This window comes from Zingiber officinale, chromosome 1B (genome assembly GCF_018446385.1).
Source record: "Zingiber officinale cultivar Zhangliang chromosome 1B, Zo_v1.1, whole genome shotgun sequence".
Lineage (NCBI taxonomy): Eukaryota > Viridiplantae > Streptophyta > Magnoliopsida > Zingiberales > Zingiberaceae > Zingiber > Zingiber officinale.
Genome location: NC_055986.1, coordinates 44,458,915 through 44,481,047, shown reverse-complemented (window position 1 = coordinate 44,481,047; position 22,133 = coordinate 44,458,915). Strand labels below are relative to the sequence as shown.

Below are 22,133 nucleotides of genomic sequence, written 5' to 3'. Positions count from 1 at the left end.
GATTATCAATGCATCATCATGGGGCACCTTGACCCCTTCTAAATCTTTAGGCCCCTGATTTTAGGCCCGGCCGCCTACTCTATACTGCAACCGACCACGTGGATCTCCAATCGGCGGGCGTGCGATTTTCTCGCTCGGTTGGAATCTCCATCAGTTAGACCCCGACTATCATACCGATATCGCCCCAGGTAGCGTTATTGCGGTTCTTATTTTACCATGTTGGGAGCTCTTGTTGGACTAGGGCGGGAGCTTGTGCCCGGTCTGTTGGAGGTTGGAGTGTCCTTTGGCGTTGCTCGGCCTCTCGTTGGTCTCTTCTAGGCGAGCCGTTCGGCCGTTGATAAGGGTGACGATTGGGCAACGGGGTACGCCGACGAAATCTTTGATTGTCGTTCTGCGATTTACGCAGGGCTCCTCGAGGGCATGGCCTAGGGCCATGGTTCTTGATGATGAAGTTGAGGACCCTCCCGGGGTCCTTTGTGTGGAGGAGTGGGTAACGCTCGCCGCTCGGGCTCCGGTGTAGTGACCTCCTTCCTCTGGGTGGACTGCGCCTTCTCGACATTAATATACTCGGTCGCCCGGTCGAGTAGACGGTCGAAGTTTCTTGAAGGTCTTCTGATTAAGGAGCGAAAGAAATCATTATCGATGAGACCTTGGGAGAAGACACTTACCAAAATTTCGATGGTGGCTGTAGGGACATCTATGGTCACTTGATTAAATTTTTAGATGTAGGCTCGGAGTGTCTCCTTGGACCTTGTTTGAGTGAAAAGAGACTCAGTGGGGTCTTCTGGTAACGACGACGACTGCCAAAATGATGAAGGAAAACTTTGCGGCAATCCATAAAATTACAGATGGATTCAGCCGATAATCGCTTGAACCATCTTTGTGTTGAGCCGGCGAGTGTGGTGAGGAACACCCGGCACTTTACACCGTCCGTATATTGATGCAAGAGGGCGGCATTCTCAAATTTGAGGAAGTGATCCTAGGGTCAATTGTCATCAGAGATTGATAATTTTTGCCAGCTTGTCTTCTAGCACCCTTTGAGAGAACGGGATGTTAATCTGCTTGGGAGAGTTGCAAGTTGCTGGGGCTTTTCCCTTACGTCCTTCTCGGGCAGGTGCTTCTCCGGAGGATTCTTGGTGTAGTCCTTCTTGGCCTATGTGCTCGAGTGGCATACGGAAGAGCACTCGATGTCGCGGATTAATGAGTGAGACATAGGAGCAGTGTTCGAAAACTCGCCCTAGGTGGCCGCCTAGGCGTTGTGCGGCGGCAGGCCGCGCCGGAAACCAGTTAGGCGGAAGACCTAGGCGGCTAGGCCGCCTAGGCGTTCCTCGACGGTCCTCGTCGGGCTTCGACGGGCTTCGGCAGACTTCGGCGGGCTAGGTATTTTAGGCATATAAAACCGGTTTTTAGGTATATGCCGAGGGCCTGAGGCGCTTCGTTTCTTTCATCGTGACTCTTCGCCGACTCTTCGTCTTCTCCGATCGCGACTTCTGGTAAGTTTTTTCTCTGTTAATTTATGTTTTTTGTTTCTCGATTCTTCGTCGCGTTAACGCCGGACGCATCGCAAGGCGTCAGACGTCGCCTGAAGCGTCGCCGGACACGCCGTACGCCTCTGACGAAGTCCGGCGTTGCTTCAAGCAACGCCTGGTTGCGCCAAAAGCTTTGCGCAACGCTACCGGCGCCGCTGGAAGCAACGCCGGACTTCGCCGGACGCATCGGACTCGTCCGGCGAAGCTTCCGGCGACACCGGAAACCTCCCGCAAGGCGTCGGTGGCGTCCGCGCCGTCGCGCGAATCACGACTCACAACAGAGACTGCGTTTTCTTTCTTTTTTTTTTTTAATTTTTTTTAGATTTAATAAATTAAAACAATTCCTAAGGGGATAATTTCAATAATAGGCTTGATTCATAAAATCTAATAAAATTACGATCCCAATTAAATATATTTAAAATTTATTTTTTTTATAATAAATATTATTAATTTATATAAAACAAATTTAAATATATAAAATTCTAATAACCATTATTAATTTTATAATTTATATAATCAGATTTAAATATATAAATAATATATTTAATTTTTTTAAATAAATAATATTAAATATGAATTTATATATTAACAGATTTAAAAAATTATAATAAATATTATCTTTATCAGATTTAAAAATATAAAAAATATTTAAAATTTAAAAAAATATAATACATATTATTAATTTATATAAATCATATTTATAAATTTTATATATTATTAATTTATATTAATCGGATTTATAAATATTAAAATTATATTAAAATTTTAAAAATTCTAATAAATATTATTAATTTTATATAAATCAGTTTTAAAAATATGAAAAATTAAATTAAAATTTTAAAAATTCCAATAAATATTATTAATTTATATATAAAAGTATAAACCAGATTTAAAAATATATTTAAAATTTAATTTATTTAACCAAATATCTAATAAATTTTATTAATTAGATTAAGATATATAAAAAAATATTTTCAGACTTGTAATGACTTAATGTTATATTTCATTATTTTGTATTGTATGCCTGTATGGTATAATTAAATTTTATTATCATGTTATGTCTTGTTATATATAATTTTTTTAGATTATCTGTTATTAATGACAAGCAATCCATCTTCGACAGCATCTGTCACTCAACCCGAATCTGGGATTCTTAGAAGAAAGTGAAATGACATCGGATGGGAGTTTGGATATTGATTGATCCTAAGAACCTCGATAAAATTAAATATAAGTTATGTGGAAAAGCAATGTCAGGGGGAGTGTATAGGATAAAGGAGCACATTGGAAATATACCTGGAAATGTATCTGGTTGTCGAAAAGCATCTCAAGAAGACAAAAATAAGTGCAAACAGGCTATTTTAGAAGGGAGGAACAAAAAGAAGAACAAAATAATAAAAGAACAAAGTTGTAGAGCAGAGGTGGCTATTTCTCTAGACGAAGAAGAAGGTCTTGAAATTGAAGGGATGGATGGAATTAAAAAACCTCTTCCACTTAGCCCTATGGATAGATATGCATCGGCAATTGCTCCAGAAAATGCAGCCTCCAATGGAAGTAAAGTGCTTCGCCAAAAAAATATAAATGAGGCTCTTTTCAATGAGAGAACTCAACAAGTTCAACAATATGTTGGGAGGGGTTTATGAAAATGGAATCTCATTAAATACTGTTGATAATGATAGCTTCAAGCGACTAATGGAGGCAGTGGATCAATTTGGACCAGGATTCAAGCCTCCAACTCAATATCAACTTAGGGAGTCCACTATTGAAAGCCAAAGTTGAAAGAACAAAACAATTGCTGAAGAAACATGAAGAAGAATGGGCAAAGAATGGATGCTCGATCATGACAGATGCATGGAGTGATAGAAAAAGAAGAAGCATCTTAAATTTATGTGTTAATTACAAGGAGGGTACTATATTTTTAGAGTTTAAGGAGTCTTCAGACGAGGCGCATACAGCTGAACTTATTTTTGAATATGTTGACAAGTGTGTTGAACAAGTAGGAGCTCAAAATATTGTTCAGATTGTAACAGACAATATGGCTGCAGCTAAATTGATGAGAGAAAAGCGACCTGGGATTTTTTGGAGTTCATGTGCAACTCACTCGATTAATCTCATGCTTGAAAATATTAGCAAACTTCCATGATATAAAAAGGTTATTGAGCAGTCCAAGTCTTTTACCATTTTCATCTATGCTCACCATAAGACTTTGTCATTGATGAGAAGTTTCACGAAGAAGAGAGACATAGTCCGACAAGGAGTTACCAGATTTGCATCAAATTTCCTCACATTGCAAAGTTTGATTGCAAAAAAAAGCTAGTTTAAGGGTCATATTTACAAGTGATATATGGGAGAAATGTAAATGGTTAAAAACAAAGGAAAATTGACTTGCTTTACACTGATGAGCATGAGTTTTTGGAATGGTGTGATACTTTGTTTGAAAATATTTGCTCCTTTGGTAAAAGTTCTTCGATTGGTAGATGGAGATAGAAAGTCATCGATGGGGTTTCTATATGGGGAGCTTCTTCAAGCTAACGAAGATATCAAGGTGGCTCTGAACAACGTGGAATCAAATTATCAGCCTATCATATAGCCATTATTGAGTCAAAAATGAAGGATAGACTTGATACATCATTGCATACCATTGCTTTTTTTGTTGAATCCTTATTTTTACTATAAAGATAGTTCTATTGCTCTTTATGAGGAGGTCGCGACGGGGATTTTTCAATGCATCGAAACATTCATGCCAACGCTTTAGATCTACAAAATACAATTATTAACATGTAAACATTTTTCTCAGATTTGCTGCTTGTACGTAAAATCACTTTAAAGTAAAAAAAAAATAGTTGCGAAATATATCTTTGCGGTTCTTACCATGTCTCTCGGTCCAGTAAACTCTCTCGTCATGCTCAATACTTGTGGTCTATTGTAAATATAATCATTTACAATCAACGTCTATTCATGCAATTTTATGAGATGATGAATTTTAAATATATCCATAAGTAACAAATCTAAACAATGAGCAAGAGTCCCGTTAGTACAAGTGTGGAAATCGATTTTACAAGAGAACCTAAAAAAATAAAGTAAATTTAGTAAAAAATTGAAAATATGATCTAATTCTTAATTGAAAGTAATATAAATTTAAAATATTACCTGCACTGACATTGCAGCTTGCATTATCTGTTATAATCTGAACCACATTCTTTTCTCCAATGCGGTACACAAATTTAAAGTAACTCAAACATCTTATCAGCTGTGTGAGAATAGCCTAAAGCACCAACTGATTCAACAAATACGCTTCCTTTAGTACCATTTGTCAAAAAAATTATAAGAGTTCTATGCTTTTTATCCGTCCACCCATCTGTCATGATTGTGCACCCAAATTTAACATGATCTTCATGGGATTTGAGACGTGAGTTTGTATTTTTCAACTCCTTCAAATACTTAACCCTCACTTCATGATATGATGGAGGCTTCATCCCCGATCAAAATTATCCAATAGCTTCAATACAAGACTTAAAAGAATCATATTTAACAACATTGAAAGGAATTCCGACAGCAAATTTCTCAATTGCAATATCTCTTAACTTCTTTTTATTTTTTTGCACATCTTTGTTTGACAATTTCATTGACATTTTTCATAAAAAAAAAAATTAATAAGTCCAGTTTATTTACACTTTTTAACTTAACCATAGGATGGATGCATGGATCGAATATTGGTCATTTCACTTGCACTTTAGTTTAAAGATCATCTTCATGTTCTTCCAAGTCTTCTAAATCATCAACATCATCATAATGAGGATATCATCCATTTAATTCTTTAAATTACTTTATTTTTTTTTTGCATGAACTCTCTGATTTCTTTTTTAACTTACACGAGACATTTCGGACAAGCTTTCACATTTTTATTGCCCCCAACTAAATGTAATTTGTGTTGATAAATTCCATCATTTGTTATTTTACCATAACAAGTATAACTGACAATATTTGGATTTTTAGGATTCGAACATGTTGCATAATTCTAAGCAATATCCTTTCGAGTTGATAAATTGTTGTATTTAACATGGTTAAAACTTAAGACCACTGAAATAAAAAATAATCAATCAATAAAAAAAATATAAAATAATAAAATAAATTATAATATAAATTTGATTTATATAAATTAATAAAATTTATTAGAATTTTTTTAATTTTAAATATATTTGTATATATTTTATTGAGATAATTTAATTTAGATTTATGAAAGTCTATTCAAACTATCCACATTTAAAGTGAGAGATGATTGAATTAATTAAATCCGCTGCCTAAAGTTTTTTCGATTGTCACGACAGTAACCTGTTGCCATCGTAACGCCCGCCACCTCCGGGATGTCGAAAAAATGCAAAAGAATAAAAAAATTAACAAAAAAGAAGATTCTTACCTGGCAAACGCTTTCAACGGTGAGAGGTAGACCAATCAACATAATGATCAGAAGGTTTCTGCCTTTAAACTAAAAATTAAAAAAAAAAGTTTTTGCACTTTGTGCAAAAATGAACGCTTGTGCTTTTGCTCGAAGCGCATTGAAGCACATGCTTCAAAGATCTCATACACTTTCAAGGTCTTTGAAGCGCAAGACTTGCGCCTCGCTGCACTTCACTCACTTCTAACAATTATTGTAAGTAATCTAATTCTCTTATCTAAAAGCAAAAAAGGCATACAAAATTATGCAAATTGTAGGGATATTACCTAATAAGTAGACACGGTGATTGAAAATCAATTTAAATTTATGCTTGGAAAGTCGATATTAGAAGCTATATATATATCTTATGCAACTATTTGAAAAGTATCGGGATCGAAAACAAGATTTACGCATGACATGTATCGATCTAGAAAAAACTTACAATAGAATCCAAGAAAATCTAAGGAGAATTCTCGAAAAGAAAAGTATTAACATAGGTATATTGAAATAATCAAGGATATGTACAAACTCCATATGGATTAACTAAAGTGTTTCCATAAATATTATGTTACATTAAAAATCAGTTATAAATCTTTATATTTTTACGCTCATTATAGATGAACTCATTTTAGTAGATGAGATATATGATGAAGTAAATGCTAAATTTGAATCTCGACATAAAACACTTGCATTGAAAGATTTTAAGTTTAGTAGATAGAATATAGAATTTAAGTATTAAGACAATTGTTAAAATAAGAAATGGCAAGTTGTTAAGGAGGGATTATGAGATATATCTTACATAGATACAAACAGGATGGTTGAAATAGAAGAGAACGTCGAATATTTTTTGTAATCGTAAAGTACCTCTAAAACATAAAAGGAAGTTCTATAAAACGGCAATTAAATCTACTATATGATATGAGGTTGAATGTTGTACTGTAACTCGAACACATAATCAAAAGATGAGAGTCGCAGAGATAAGAATGTTTAAGTGAATATGCGGACATACGAAGATTAAGAAATGAGAAGAGAAAAAATCAGAATTACACCTATTGAGAGAAAACTTCAATAGACACGTTTAAGATGGGATAAACATGCATTTAAACAATCAATACATGATGTGAAATTATGACAAATATACACATTAAACGAGGAATAAGAAGACTAAAGAAGACTTAGCAATGGTAAAATAAGATAAAATTTATTTAAATATAAATAATAATATAATACGGGATAGAGCGCAATGTTGTACAATGATCCATATAGCTAACCTCACCTAATAGGATAAAGTTTGATTGTTAATGGTGGTGGTGGTGGTGGTGGTGGTGGTGCACATGTAGGAAAATAATTTTCCTTCTCAAGGTTGGGTTGGTTGTGCAAGTTGGATGATCTTAGCTTGACCAAGTGGATCAGCCCCGCCTAACAACTAACTTGATGGGTCTACCAATCAACTTGGCCAAATCTGCCCAAATCAATTATCGTGCATGAACAAACAAAGAGGGTATACTAATAGAAATGGATTATGAATGGATGAAGAAAATGACTTTTCTCCACAATAAATTATTTTCCTCAAAAAAAAATATCTACTACTAAAAAGTCTTTTTCCTTGATAGTAATTTTCCATTGCACCAAATACAAAAATATTAAAAGAAAAAAATAGTTTATTGTTGGTGGCCAATGTATTCTGGAAAAATCTTTTTTTCAGAAATTATTGTCTGTTGTTTAGATATATTATTAAAATATGTTGGAAAATATTTTTCAACATTTAGTGCTATTTAGTGCACATGTAGAAAAATATTTTTCCTTTCTCAAGTTCAAGTTGGTGACACAGGTTGGTTGAACTGATAGATTTGATCCCACCAAGTCCATTGGCCACTCGACCCAACCACATCAACCAACATACCTGATCAGTTGTCTAACTCTGCTCGAATCAATCTGCTTTCATGAATAAGGATGAGAGAGATTTATTAGTAGAGTGAATGACTTATGAATGGATGGAGAAAATAAACTTCTGCTCTATTCCAAAGGAAATTTTTTTCCTCAAAAAATGTGTATTACTAAAGGAAAATTTATCATTAATCATGATATCTATTGCACCAACCACTGGACAATCCAGAAAATATTTTTCTAAAAAATATTTACTAATAAACTGACCCTTAGTAAATTTTGTTTTTCTTTCTAGTCACATTAGTATTATAGTTCAGTTGTTCATGGATTTATAGTATTTTCAAGTCACCCTAGATCTAAAGTTCTGTGTTTGTATTTGGTACAAATTTTGTCTAATTAGTTCTCTCAAACTATAAATTGAAGATGCATAATTAATGCATGAGAATAATGATTAGATCACGATGAAAGAGAACAACCTATTAGTAATAGAACTTACTGTTTACTAATTTCCTCCTTCACAATAGAATGACAGTCACCACCAAATGCTTGTAAAGTATGAAACAAGAATCCACTATGGCTAACAATAGCAATTTCCTTCTCTTTACGTGTCCATAACCTGTAAAATAAACCAAGATAACATGGAATGAATACTTTGTGCTAGAATGAATTTTTGTCCAAACAAGTTCTAGAGATGGCTACCTAAAAATCTTCCACAAGTTAAGCTCAAGTAAATTGGAAAACCCATAGGAGGAGGATTAGAAAATTCCAAAGCAACAAAAAGAACCCTTTTTGTGCACAACACCTTAAATCTTCAATGTTACTAACAAAAGTGGCTAAAGAAAAGGAATATCTAATTGTTCACGGACTAAAACCATCTCCATGTGTGATTATATGGAACATGAAAGCTGATATTTATGATGCAAGACAAATGGTTATCTATCACTATTTAAGCAGTTTGTTTTCCTCCTTTTCTTCCCATAACACCCGAGAGAACATTACCAATAGGATGTTTAACTCAGTATGAAATAACTAAATCAGGATTAAAAAATAAGTTTACAGATCAAGAATCAATTGAACAAGAATTCTATCTTAAACAAGATAAACAATTCAATACTGATGGATAAACTAGCCCTGCTATAGAAATGGGAGATAATTGAAATCTTAAGGGAACTTGTCTATTTGCAAAATTGCAATCATATGACTAATAAGGAGGAAAATAGGAATAACCAAAATTAGTTCCATCATGATGAGAAGAAAAAGACATTAAAGGTTGGAATGACAGTTCCATGTAAACAAAGGTAAAAGGCAATTGTCTCTTAATTATTATTCCATAAGAACAATAACATTGAATTAAGAATCTACCAGTTGATAAACTTCACTCCTCTAGCTGCAACTTCTTCATTAGCTTCTCTTACATCAGCTTTCCACAATACGTCTTCATCATTTTCTACCTAAAAAGAGCCATAGCCAATTAAATGCTACAAGAAAAAAAAACTGTAATGTTGTTTCTTAAAATTGCACTAGTGAGTGAACGAAAAATTAATAGTAAAACTTGCCAAAGAAAAGTCAATTGCAGGAAAAAGTTGTTGATACTCGCTTATACTTCTTCTCTTATCACATGGGTGAACTCCCTGCAATTGGTGTAAATATACCAGATAAGAAAACCACCTAAAATAACTACAGATAGAAGCAATTATTTATAAGACAAGATTGCTTATCACTATCAATGCATAAAAGTGTTTCAGTTAACAATCTACTGCTCTGAAAATGACAAGTTCTTGCCCTTGAAGTGTCAAGATACTGAGCAGTTCATCATATATCATTGGGAAAACAAAGTGTAACTAAGCAGCTAGGTATGATCCAATTTGATGTTTCGCTGGACTTATAAATGGCAGTTGATACATACCAGTATGACATATCTTAATGCATAATCATGTTGATAAATGAGACAATAGAACTAAATGTGATCGCGCGTGCACACAGACGCTCGCACGCGCGTATGAACACTTTGTGTGACAACTGAAAGATAAGGAAAAACTGTAGGCAATAAGAATACTGATGCAAATTGAATTTTAAACCTTCAACAAATAGAAGCTGCTAAAAGAGGGATACCAGGTGTTCACGACATCGTTCAACTGCTATGAAAGGTGGACAATTCAAACTGGAAATAGCAGGTTGACCACTGTGCCCTGCATTTTCAACCATCAAAGGTGGTATGTTCACTCCCTCGGTATAACTCTCACCTCCAAACACTCCAACTGCTGTTTGCATTGTCCTGTATCAGATTGTCATTGTAATTAAAAATATATAACAGAGAAGATTGACTTGTTTCATGTGATGCATAGATCATCTTCTACTAACTAAATGTACTAAGCAAAAAGTGAATAATCCCTAATGCTGCCCTGATTATCTTAAGGAACGGATCAAGAAAAGGATGTTAAGTACAAGAGTCGAGATAATTTACTCCATTTACTTGCCATAGAATTAGAGAAATGACAGATTCGAAATCTGTTTACAGATCAATTTTTCGTCCATCCGTCCTTACTTTCCTCACAAGCCAAAATAGTGTCTGCAGCAAGCCAACAATGTCACATGAGCTCAGTGCTACAAGATCACGACCGCTGACTGGCCACAAGTTGCAGCTGTGGACTGGCCACAAACTGTGATCAGGAACGCACCACAGACCGGCAATGAACTCACGGCTAAGCTGCAGTGAGTTACTCATCTTACTCTTTCCTCTCTTTCCTTCCCGTGAGTCTCCCTCTTTCTTCCTTTTTCTTTCCCACAGTTTATCCATTTCCCTCTTCTATCCATCCAACATGGTAAACAAACCCTAAATTCCAACCATGTTCAACTGATCCTAGCTGGGTTACAAAGATCTTGTGGACCAAAACGTATACAATATTATTTTACGAGAAAATGGAAAATGTCTCATTCTTATGGAAACCCTGTAATCTTAGTAGATCAAATAAACCATTTAGATCATAGCTAAAATCAAAACAAATTGTCAAATAAATGAATATTAACCAAAAGAAAGCAAATAATAGTGAGGATATACAATATAACCATAAAAAATTGGTCTATGATTTTGAGGAATACGGGGGAGTGGGAAAGAAATACTTCTATGCTGGTACATGTAAGGTTGTAACAGACAACTTAAGACACAAAGTTTATTGTTGCCTATAAAAATATTTACTAAAATTTAATAAATGGACTGTAGGATACATTAGAGATTGTTTAAACTAGATAATTATGATATAAATTTCTCATGTCTTAATGCCAATATGCATTTAGTCTCTTCTTCTAATCATCCTTGGCTTTATATTGCTATCCCATATGTACATTCCACACACACAGAAAAAGTAATATTGAAAGAATATCCTATCCCTCGAATTAAAATATGTGGATATATCCAAATCTATACATGAGATGCAAACATACGGGTCAACAATCACGACCAAAAATGTTAAGTCAAAGGCAAACTATGCATGTTTTCCCTTGCTTAGGTCCTTACTACATTCTTGATTTCAATGAGAACCTACACAGCCAGCATAAGAGATAGGATCAACTAACCTGACAATTTGAGTGACATAAAAAAAGGTACCCAGTGCAAAACATAAGGGTATGATGATGTTCAATATTACCTGCATTACCCTACCATACGCTATTTTTGTGACTCAAGATTTTGCCTCCAAGATAGCAATAAAGCAACCTTAAACTTGCATCAGCAGGTTGAACTATCATGTCAAAATGGATAGAAACCATCCATGTTTGTGAGATATCGAAAAATTTTAAATAATAGGGTGGTTTGAGAAATAGCCTTATAGAATTTTCTCGGAATTTTTAGAAATTTTCTGGGAATTTTTCGGAGCTTGTACGACGGATTTTGAGGGGACGAATTAACGGGTGCGGATAAGGCTGTTTGGGATACCCATTTAAGTGAGGAATTGTTTTATTTATAAATTCCTTTTCTTTTCCTTTTCTTCCCCAAATGCCGATCCTTTTAATCCCGAACTCGAACCTTTCTTCCCCCAAACCGTCGCGATCCCAACCTCTCTTCTCCGACTTCTCTCCTCTATTCTTTGTGCGTCCCTATTCCCGGCGATCGACGACTAGTCTCTCGTCTTCTCGGCGTCGCCAGCGCAGATCGGGTCTCGGAGCTTGGAGGATAGAAGCTAGCTGGGTTCTTCCTTCCCGCCGACTTCGGTAAGCGGCAGGATCTCGTCTTCTCACGCCTACCTGCCGACGCCACTGATTGGGTGAGATCAATCCGATCGCCGGCGAGGGTCTTCTACCGGAGGTTTGAGATAGGGGCTAGTTTCACTGAGCCCTGTTCCTTGTGCAGCCGTACCCTAACTCCCTTCTGTTGGCTCCGATCAATTGTCGCAACGACAAGTCGTGCCCTAGCAACGAACCTTAAGGTAAGGTGTTACCATACTTCGATTGATTGGGAGCTGTTCGTGTTGATCTTTGTTGTTCTAGTCTAGGAAAAGATGTTGGATCAGATCCTCGTTGTTTTCTCCTGATCGGATCTTGATCCTCTTCTTTACTATTGATCTAGGTCACGGGATTGGAGAATCAGAGGTTGTTCTGCTTGTTCTATTCTATGGATGGTTCCTGTTGCCTATTGTTGATTCTTCCTTCTTGATCCGAGTGATCCAGTAGTAAGGCCCTGTTCTGTGGAAGATTTCTTGGTTCCAACAGTGAGGTATGGTGTAGTAGATTATTATGTAATTTGATTGTGTGTAGGTTTTTGATCTTGTTGTAGAATGGTTAATTTAGGATTATGTGTTGAATTAGGTATAATCAGTGGTTGTTTGTGATTAGATCTATTTGCTTAGATTAGTCTAATGGAATGATTAGGGTTAAGGCAATTAGCCCTAGCCAACTACTGGATCTAATCTAAGTTTAGGGATCTAATCTAAGTTTAAGATTCTAATCTAATTGGTGATTAGGGATTAGGTAACTAATCCTAGTCGACCATTAGATTTATTTAGGTAAATTGTGATTGTGGTGGTTAGGGTTTTGCCCTAATTTAGTTAGGGATTTTATTTAGCTATTCATTTGGATATAGCTAAATAAAATATATATCTTGTTTGTTGACATAGGACTCTGATTCGAGACGGGCGTCTCGACCTTGGATCGCTTGGTTGTACCTTCTATTTGAGGCGGGTACCCTTTGACTTATCTTTTTGATATTGTCTTATGATATGTGTAGCTTATATATAATTACTAGTGATTGGTAGATTTAACATTTCCCTGGTATTAGCTTAGTTGATACCTGATACATGTTGCTACTGTTGTCCGCTATACGTTAGTTTAGTATATATATGACTAGTGGTATTGGTAGCTTTAGCACCTCCCTGGTTTAGTTATTTGATACTTGATACATGTTGCTACTGTTATCTGCTATACTTTCGTCTGGTATACCTTTACTGCTTACCATGTGTACGTATGTGTATAGAGATGGATATTTATAGTGCTTATCTACACAGGATTAGTTGTTGTAGTTACTTGTTATATGTTGTTGGATTCATGTTGCTTATATCTTTATTATATATGCGTTTACCTTTTTGGCACCTACGCATATGGAGGAGGATATGTTCAGGTATGACATACTGTAGCCGCACGCACCATATCGCATGATTGCATGCTGGGCGATTGACGACTCCATTGCTATTGAGCTCGTCGGCCGGCTACATGGACCTCTACACACGTGACCACTGCATGGGTAGTGGCACAGCACTTAGGGTGTGTATGGTAGGTTGCTCGGTGGTGCACCGCCGGGGTGCTCATGGGTAGCACGATACAGCGGGATTGCAGCCGGGGTCCCTCCCCGTCATTGTGTACCGGGAGATGAGAGCATTGCGCTCCCTCACTATGTCTGAGGTAGGAGGATAGGTGTACTCCGACAGCATCCCGTCCACTCGGTCACTCTTTAAGGGCAGTGATGGCAGAGTGCACGGTGTCACAGCCCTACCCACTCGGTCTCACCATTGTGTGTGAGATGGCTGACTGGCTGACAGGGGTGACCGTGTCATATTGCATCATATGCACATATTGCATTTATTGTGATTGTTGCATATTGGATGATGCACTTGGGTGACTGCATATGATTGACATGCATACAGGATACATGCTTATTTGCTCTGACTATCTTTGTCTGTGTATGTCCACAGTCATATGGTACAGTTTATTTCAGTTATGCATTTTCTTATTATTCCTGCTATAGACTGTACTTTATGCCTTTTACTGGTTATTACAGTTTATTTCAGCTATGCATATCTGTTATACTGTTAGGAGACTGTACCATAGGTTGTACTGTTAGGAAACTGTACTGTAGGCTCTATGGTTTAGTGTATTGTACCATAGGATGTTACTGGTGGTTATATGTTGCTGTACATATCTATTGGATTACCTGCTGAGTTCTTTGAACTCACCCCGTTGTTACTATTTTTTCAGGTTGAGGCCGTCAGGAGAGATTCCAGTCGCTAGCCCTTTTATCGCGAGGATTTCCTGTTGTCGGGATCTGTTTTGTTTTTGCGTCTTATATACTTGTGATGTGGGTTTTATATTGTGGACTTTATATCGAACACTTGGGTTTACTACTTTTGGTTTTCCGCTGCGGATATATTTTCATTACTTCGTGGATTTTGTCTTTCTTCGTTGTAGTGGAGTAGGATGTTTACATATATCTTCGAGATTCTATATTGTCTTTCCTTATTAAACTGCGTGGATTGTTCATATTATATCTGTGTGGAAATGTTGAATATAACTGCGTGAATTGTTTACTATTTGTGTGTATTGTTCCGGCCGTGTGTGACCGAGGTATAGATATATGTATTCTGGATTCATATTGTCACCCGTACAGAGGAGATGCTGCCGAAATTTCTTCTGGCAGGGACTACCTGGGGCGTGACAATGTTAGTACTGATTCATGACATCTGATGATCCTAGACAACAAATCAAGTTAGTCATGCTTACTGAACATCAAATTCTACTGCAGAACTTTTCACTAAATTCTATGACAGCTTATCAGTTTCCTTGAATGCTAGCAGACTGATCTAATAAGTGGGCCATATTAAGCAAATTTAGCAGAAAGTACACTTTTTAAAATGACAAGTCAAATACAACTGACCACAAATAATTGGGACAAAGATACTTTGATGATAATTATTATAATAGGGATAAATTACCTAGTCTAATTAGTTGGTCATTATGTTACCAAGTCTAAGTTCCTAATTTTTAGATTAGATATCCTATAACCTGTAAATATATGAATTATATTCCTGTTTGTTGATAAACTAATACATAGAAACTCTCTAGGTGGTATCAGAGCCTCCCAACACTTCCCACCTTTCACCTATATCTCATCACATCTTTCACACGTACAAGCCCTTTTTCTCTATCAACTAGAAACCCTCCTCATCATATTCCTTCTGCATAACCTAGCCTAAACCACCTCTCCCATGGTGACACAATCTCCCTCCTCCTGTGGCATCATACCGAGCAAGAAACCATGTAGTGCTAGAGGCATTAAGGAGGAGCAAATTGAAGAGGAAGAGAACAGGAAGAAGTTTGTAGAAAATAGGAAAAAAGGAAGGAATCATCTTATCTTATCGTGGAAATCCTAGCCTTCACTCGATCTCTTCATAGTGCAGTCTCGAGTAGATTTCATTTGCCAATCAAAATACAAAACAATAAATTTTGCTCATGCCGATTGACATAGAATAGTACTCAAACCTTGTCTTGACCAAATACATGTTGTAACTCATTTTAGCTTTTTATATACCAAATTGGTTATGATAGATATCTACGCTTCAGTTTGAAGTGTATGAACAAATTACCTTGTCATTATCTTACTCAATTTAATTACCTAGTAATTATATCACCAAGCCTGAATTTCTAGCTTTTGAATTAGTTAATTATTTTGTAATCTATATATATATATATATATATATAGAGAGAGAGAGAGAGAGAGAGAGAGAGTAAATGTCTAAGCTTGTATAATCATGACATTGCTGATAGTGATATTAATAAAAAATAAAATATGCATAAGAATATACCTCAATAATGGAGATGTAATGACCAATTCAATTTTCCTTGACAAGCCACACGCTTTTACATGTTTACGAAGATTATCAACCTGTAAAGATAGTATAAGATAACTAAGAAGCAATATCAACTATGATTAAGAAGAGTGTTAAAAAAGCAGATGTAACCATGTAATAATATGATTGGAGTTTCTGGACAAAAAGCAGTAAGATATAATATCATTATCAATTATTCCTTGTGCTGATCTTCCTAATGTACTATCTCACCCATTTGTCACAATCATTATAAATCATTTTCAGTTTTTCTTGAATTTCAAACATTATTCTTTATTTTACTTTAACAGAATATTCGTTGAATATTTTTATCTTATAAAATTGTTGAGCCCACTGATTAAGAACCTTCTTTGTCATCTACAACAAATAGTTTTCAACCTAACACCATATCTGAATCTGTACCATTGTTTACATCAACAATTTAGGATAATTACCTGCAATGGACCTGAATATTGGAAGATCACACTGTTAGTTAGCAATAATAGACCTAAGAATGAAAACTACAAGCCAATATCATTATTTCTAAAATCACACCTTTACACATAGGAGTGGCAATTTTTAATCATGCACCTCAACTATTGATGAATCCACATGAAATAGGTACAGATTAGGCTTTTTGGCGTACCCTTGGGACGGTCTAGTAGTTAGCACATGTGGTGCTGTTACCATAAGATTTGGGGTTCGAATCTCGGCATAGCCGAGATAAATGTCTCCCTTATGCGTCAATCACTATTCCAAAGGCTAGTAGTCACCCATGATTTACCTACTCTGTGTTTGCCCTAGGACGGGTTGGCGGAAGCGCTGGGGCGAGCGTGGTCGCCTTTTTGCCACTAGATTAGACTTTTTGGCATTGTTGAAAATTGAAACTTCTGACACCATAAACGCTATAAGAATGTAGTCTATTACTCATACAAATGGATAACAAGCTTTTTGTTTGAGAATTTTGAACATTTAATATGAATTTGGTCCTATTTATAACCAAAAAAAACATTTGATTTATTACAATGTTGATAGATTTCAAAAAATTCTTATAAAAACATCAATTATACCTGATTCCATCCCAATGGAGTAAGATGTGCATCAAAAAGTTCTGGAGACATGTATGCACTGAAGTCCTTCTCACCTTCCACATTATGAATACCTTGTGCATGCCTAACCTAGATATGCATATGCCAGCGTAAAGAATCACCATCAAATTGTCCACTCAATTACAAAAAGATTATTTAAGAGTAAAAATACATAAATTTATTTCCTAAGGGCTCAAGCTTCCTGGAAAATGGTTAGTGAATCACCCTTGACAAGTACATTAACTAAAACTATAAACCAATTAATAAATCAAATCAGTGCACAGCAAGTGCTCGAGCTTTTATTATAAATGATTAGTCAATCAACTTTAACAAATATTTTAACTGAAAATATTAACTAAAAACATAACAATAACAAATACATTAACTAAAAATATAACAATAAATAGATAAAACAAACCAGATGCACAGTTTTACAACGCTGTAATGGATACAAGCCTGATTGAGCAACATCCATATCTGCAGATGATTACATGATCCAGCATAAGAGCGAGCAATTTAATATAGAAAATAAATAAAAATAAAAATCATGAAGCGCCACATCCAACCTAAAAAAAACTAATGCATGGCTCAAATTAACTCAAATATGTGGAGTACTTAACAATTATTAAACATAACAAAACAAAAAGTCTTTAATCCTTTAAGCAACTAAAATTATTTGTGAATTAGCAATAGCAAATCAAAATTCACGACGGGAACTAAATGATAGTAGTCAAAGCTGAAGTGTTTCTTCATTGCTACATAAGAGACAGTCTCATAGATGGTCAGTGGCATAGCCAGGGCTGCATTGGGCTTAATATATTGAGCCCAAATTCAAAAATTAAAATAGCCCAGCCCAGCCCAGCCCAGCCCAGTTGAAAACAGCCAGTCGATCATAAGCCAAGCCCAACCCTACTCACTAAATGACGTCGCTACAATTAATGGAAAAAAGGCTTTCTTTGTTTGTCGTTCGACGCATCGAGGAGCAGCAAACCGCAGAAAGCACAGTCTCTCAGTTGGGTTCCATTTTTCAAGCCGTTCAACGTCACGAGTCCAAGGTCATCTCCTTTCCTCTCTGTTCCTTTTTCCAATTTAGCAATTGGGTTTTATTTTGAAGCTTGCTATTGTTTTTTTATATCAATTTACATTGTTCCCCTAGTCATTAGCCCTATTAAAGAGAAGTGCTACATTATTCCCTTATTGAAGAATTTACATTAAAGAGAAAATGTAAATAGGTAGGTGTAGGCAGACAAATTGGCATTGTCGACTGCATTTACATTTTTAATTTGCATATTTGTTCCCTTTTTAAGTCCTTTTTTTATTTGAAGCATTTCAAGTTTAGTGGCATATTACAACTAATTTTGGATTTTTAGTTGTGAATTTATTTGAATTTTTTAAATTATCTGAAAATTATGACTCTAATATTTGAGAATGTTATGATATTATAAATTGATTTATTATTGTGTTTGAGTTTGTTATAAAATGAATAATATGATTGAGTTTGTTATAATTGATTGGTAGTTGTTTTTTGTTCTTATGTTATAATTAATTATTTTGTCCTTAAGTTATAAATGGAACACCAACAACTTTCAAATAAAAAGTCAAAAACATAACTGTCATTTTTTTAGGAAGAGAGATGATCAATCTGAATATGATAATCAATCGCAATGTGATATACCTCTAGACCAGCTGTTGGACCTCTACTTCTGATTTACAACCTCCTTCTGTATCTAGGCCAATAAAACAAGGAAGAACTTGATATTTCTTTTATTGAACAAGATCTAGGATTACGAAAACTGATTTGTGAATATCCTATTAATAAGCGTGATGAAATTAGAAGAGCATATATCAAAGCAAGGCCTTATCAACCCAAAAATTGGAAAGCAAAACCGTCAATTTCAATATCCTTGGTTTAAACAATTTCCTTAGCTAGAATATTCACCTTCAAAAGACAAAGCATATTGTTTTACATACTTTCGTTTTGAGAATACAAGTAATCCATTGGCTCGTTCTGCACTTGTTTCTGAAGGGTTTAATAGTTGGAAGAGAGTTAAAGATGGAAAAAAATGTGCATGTCTTATTCATGTTGGTTCATTGTCTTCATCACATAATAGATGTGTGAAATGTGTTCAAGATCTGATGAAACCAAAGCAAAATATTGACAAAGTGATGAATGCTCAATCTACGAATGAAATTGTAAAGAATAAGTTGCGTTTAAAGACAAGAATTGAAGTTTTATTATGACTTGCAACTCATGGATGTCCTTTTAGAAGCCATGATGAAAAGTTCCTTAAATCGTGGAAATTTTATTGAATTGTTGAAATTTCAAGCACATTTTGATGAAATTGCAAATATGAGTTGTGGTTATAAAGTTAGTCGTTATTGTCAACAACGGGATCATGTCACAGTTGAGCATCATTATTACTATGATATTTTAATGCTACAATAGATTTTCAAGTGATGGAATTAAATTGTAGATTCAATGAGTCAACAATGGAACTTCTTACTCTTTGTTCAGCTTTGGATTACTGATTCATTTAAAAAATTTAATGTGGGCGACATTTGCAAGCTTGCATCATAATTTTATCCTGTTGATTTCACGCAACAAGAAATTCACACTTTAAAAGCTGAATTGGAACACTATCAACTTGACATAGTTTGTGATCTTGAGTTTCAACAAATTTCTACTCTTTCTACATTCTATAGAGAAACGATTATGACTAAAAAGGTTGAGAGTTATGTTATAATTCAGAGATTGATTAGTCTTGTATTGACTCTTCCTATATCAACTACAATGGCAGAGAGTCTTTTCAGCCATGAAATTTCTCAAAATGACACGTCGCAACAAGATGGATGATGATTTACTTTCCAATTGCATGATTCTCTACATAAAACGACAATTTTATGAGAATATAGCTTGGAATCAGTAATAAACAAGTTTTATACTCTAAAATCTTGTCGAGCACAACTTAAGTAGATATTGAAGTATTTTGTATGAAATTTGAACTATGTAAAAGGATATTGGTATATAAATGTTATATGTTTGTTAAATGTTCATTATATGTATGTATTATTATTTTCGTAATTTAGCCCAGGGCAATTGAAGATCCTGGCTTTGCCATTGTAGATGGTCATACTAACAAGGAAGTCTCATGTAGAGAATATATTGATATTAGGTTTCTTTCCATTTGCAAAAAGTGGCCACATTTTCAAATTTGTGCATGACAAACAAGGCTCCCAACTAAGCCCACAAGTCTTAAAGTGTTAATTACGAAGTGCATGGACGATAAAAGGCGCCTTAGCTGTGGAGAAGTTTTCCTAAACGTAAGTATGCTGAAGGTTTTTATGGCTGGTCAACGACATTCAATCCTGCTTGTCTTCTACTATTAGGCACAAGTCCAGTCACTTCCCACTATCTCCGCTGCAGCATCATTGCTTTTAAGGGCATCTCCAATAGGAGATATTTGGAGAAGATATTTCTCCAATGGGGGATATTTGAGAGGTGAATAGAAATCACCGGGCATAATTTTATGTCCGGTGATTTCATTTTAGGTGGCATGCAAGTGGGCCCCACAAGGGGCAATGATTACTTTATTTTTAGTTTAGGTGGCATGCAATACTTGATGAGATATTTTATTATATAATTTGAGATATTTGAGAGTAAGATATTTGGTAAGTGGAACCCATAAATATTTGATTGTGAGATTTGGGATATTTGAGGAGTAAGATATTTGACTGATGATGTGGACACGGGGACCACAAATATTTGGGAGAAATATTTAGTGTTATTGTGGATGCTCTAATATCATCCATTCATAAACAACTTAAATTAATCTGGGATTTTTTAGAAAAGGGAAGAGGAAGAAAAAGTTAGCAATGATCCTTTCAAGCCTGAAAAGTCTCATGCTTCTTACTCTTAAAATAAGGCTAAGAAGAGACAAACTGCGCAGGACAGTCCTGACAAACGGATCGGAATTGTCCTCATTATCTCAATATCCATGGAAAACACCTTACATATCGAAAAAATAGCGTCAACAAAACTTTCCTTGCCAAGTGATCACATCAATCATGTCCACGCCGCAAGGGAAACAAACTAAGGAACCGAAATCGGGCCAGTTTCATAATGAAAATGAACGGATCAAAGGGGCAATAGATTCAAGAAATAACATCAGATCCATAAACGTTACTCGTATGACACTACCTGAAAGGCCGGAGGTGCAACGGACAGGGGACGAGATCCGGCGTCGAGCAGGAGGAGAGAATGAGGGAGGAGGAGGCAGGAAACGGAGACGATGGTGGTAGCGTGAGGTTTGGGTAGTGAAGAATGGGTAGACGGCGGAGGAAGAGGAGGAGACGAAGGCGAATAAGGAATCGTTCGTCATATTGAATTTTATTTCTGTCGACGCCGATGGGTCGATCTGGGAAATCGAGCCTAATTTCAGATTTTTGAGGACCTTAATTCAAAAACGGCAGCTGGTCACGGAATTCGAGTTGAACTTTAATTTAATCCTCCGAAAAATAAGAAAAACTTTTTAGTAAAAAAATACTTCAAAACTAAAAATTTTTAAATTATTTTAGATAAAAATTAAAAAAACATCTTTTATTGGTATCGTTAAAAATATCTTTTTTTAAAAAATCAAAATAGTCCACATCCTAATCCTATATTTTATTTTTTAAAAAAATTATTTCAATATTATTAGGCATCATGGTATATTTTATTTAGAGAATATTTTTATTCCAATATTATTAGGCATAGTTGCTACAAAATAAAAAAAATACTCTAATTTTAAATAAAAATATAAAATATTATTATACTAAAATATTTTTATCAACGTAATTAAAATATTCAAAATTAAAATTATAACTACTACAACTAAAATAACATTAAAAAATTTTAATTAAGTTAAAGTAATTCTGATCCATTTAAATAATTTTAACTTAAAAAAATATTTTAATATAAAAATTTATAGATAGCAATTTTGATAAATTAAAGTAATTTAATTAAAGTTAATTTGATTATAATTGACTAATAAAGATAACTGCTATAACAGTGTTGAAGTCATTCGAGTATTAAAAATATAAAAAAAAAATCAATAATTCTCGATGCATCTGT

The 22,133-nt window shown here is 35.0% G+C and overlaps 1 protein-coding gene across 3 annotated transcripts in view; it reads right to left on the bottom strand.

The window, feature by feature from the left end:
- LOC122056088 (phosphoglycerate mutase-like protein 1) overlaps positions 1-21,466 on the bottom strand; it is a 30,457-nt gene extending 8,991 nt beyond the window's left edge. The window contains exons 1-9 of one of the 3 annotated variants that reach the window (XM_042617883.1): positions 21,222-21,361; positions 18,699-18,750; positions 17,442-17,500; positions 17,006-17,113; positions 15,915-15,994; positions 9,961-10,123; positions 9,405-9,479; positions 9,211-9,299; positions 8,345-8,464 (exon numbers count right to left, since the gene is read on the bottom strand). In XM_042617883.1, the coding sequence (XP_042473817.1) occupies positions 8,345-8,464; positions 9,211-9,299; positions 9,405-9,479; positions 9,961-10,123; positions 15,915-15,994; positions 17,006-17,113; positions 17,442-17,498 (692 nt within the window). In that variant the 5' untranslated portion in view covers positions 17,499-17,500; positions 18,699-18,750; positions 21,222-21,361. Of the gene's footprint in view, positions 1-8,344; positions 8,465-9,210; positions 9,300-9,404; positions 9,480-9,960; positions 10,124-15,914; positions 15,995-17,005; positions 17,114-17,441; positions 17,501-18,698; positions 18,751-21,221 lie in introns of all 3 variants that reach the window. The other 2 variants (XM_042617890.1, XM_042617875.1) reach the window with 2 other exon arrangements.
- Between the last annotated feature and the right edge of the window lie 667 nt (positions 21,467-22,133).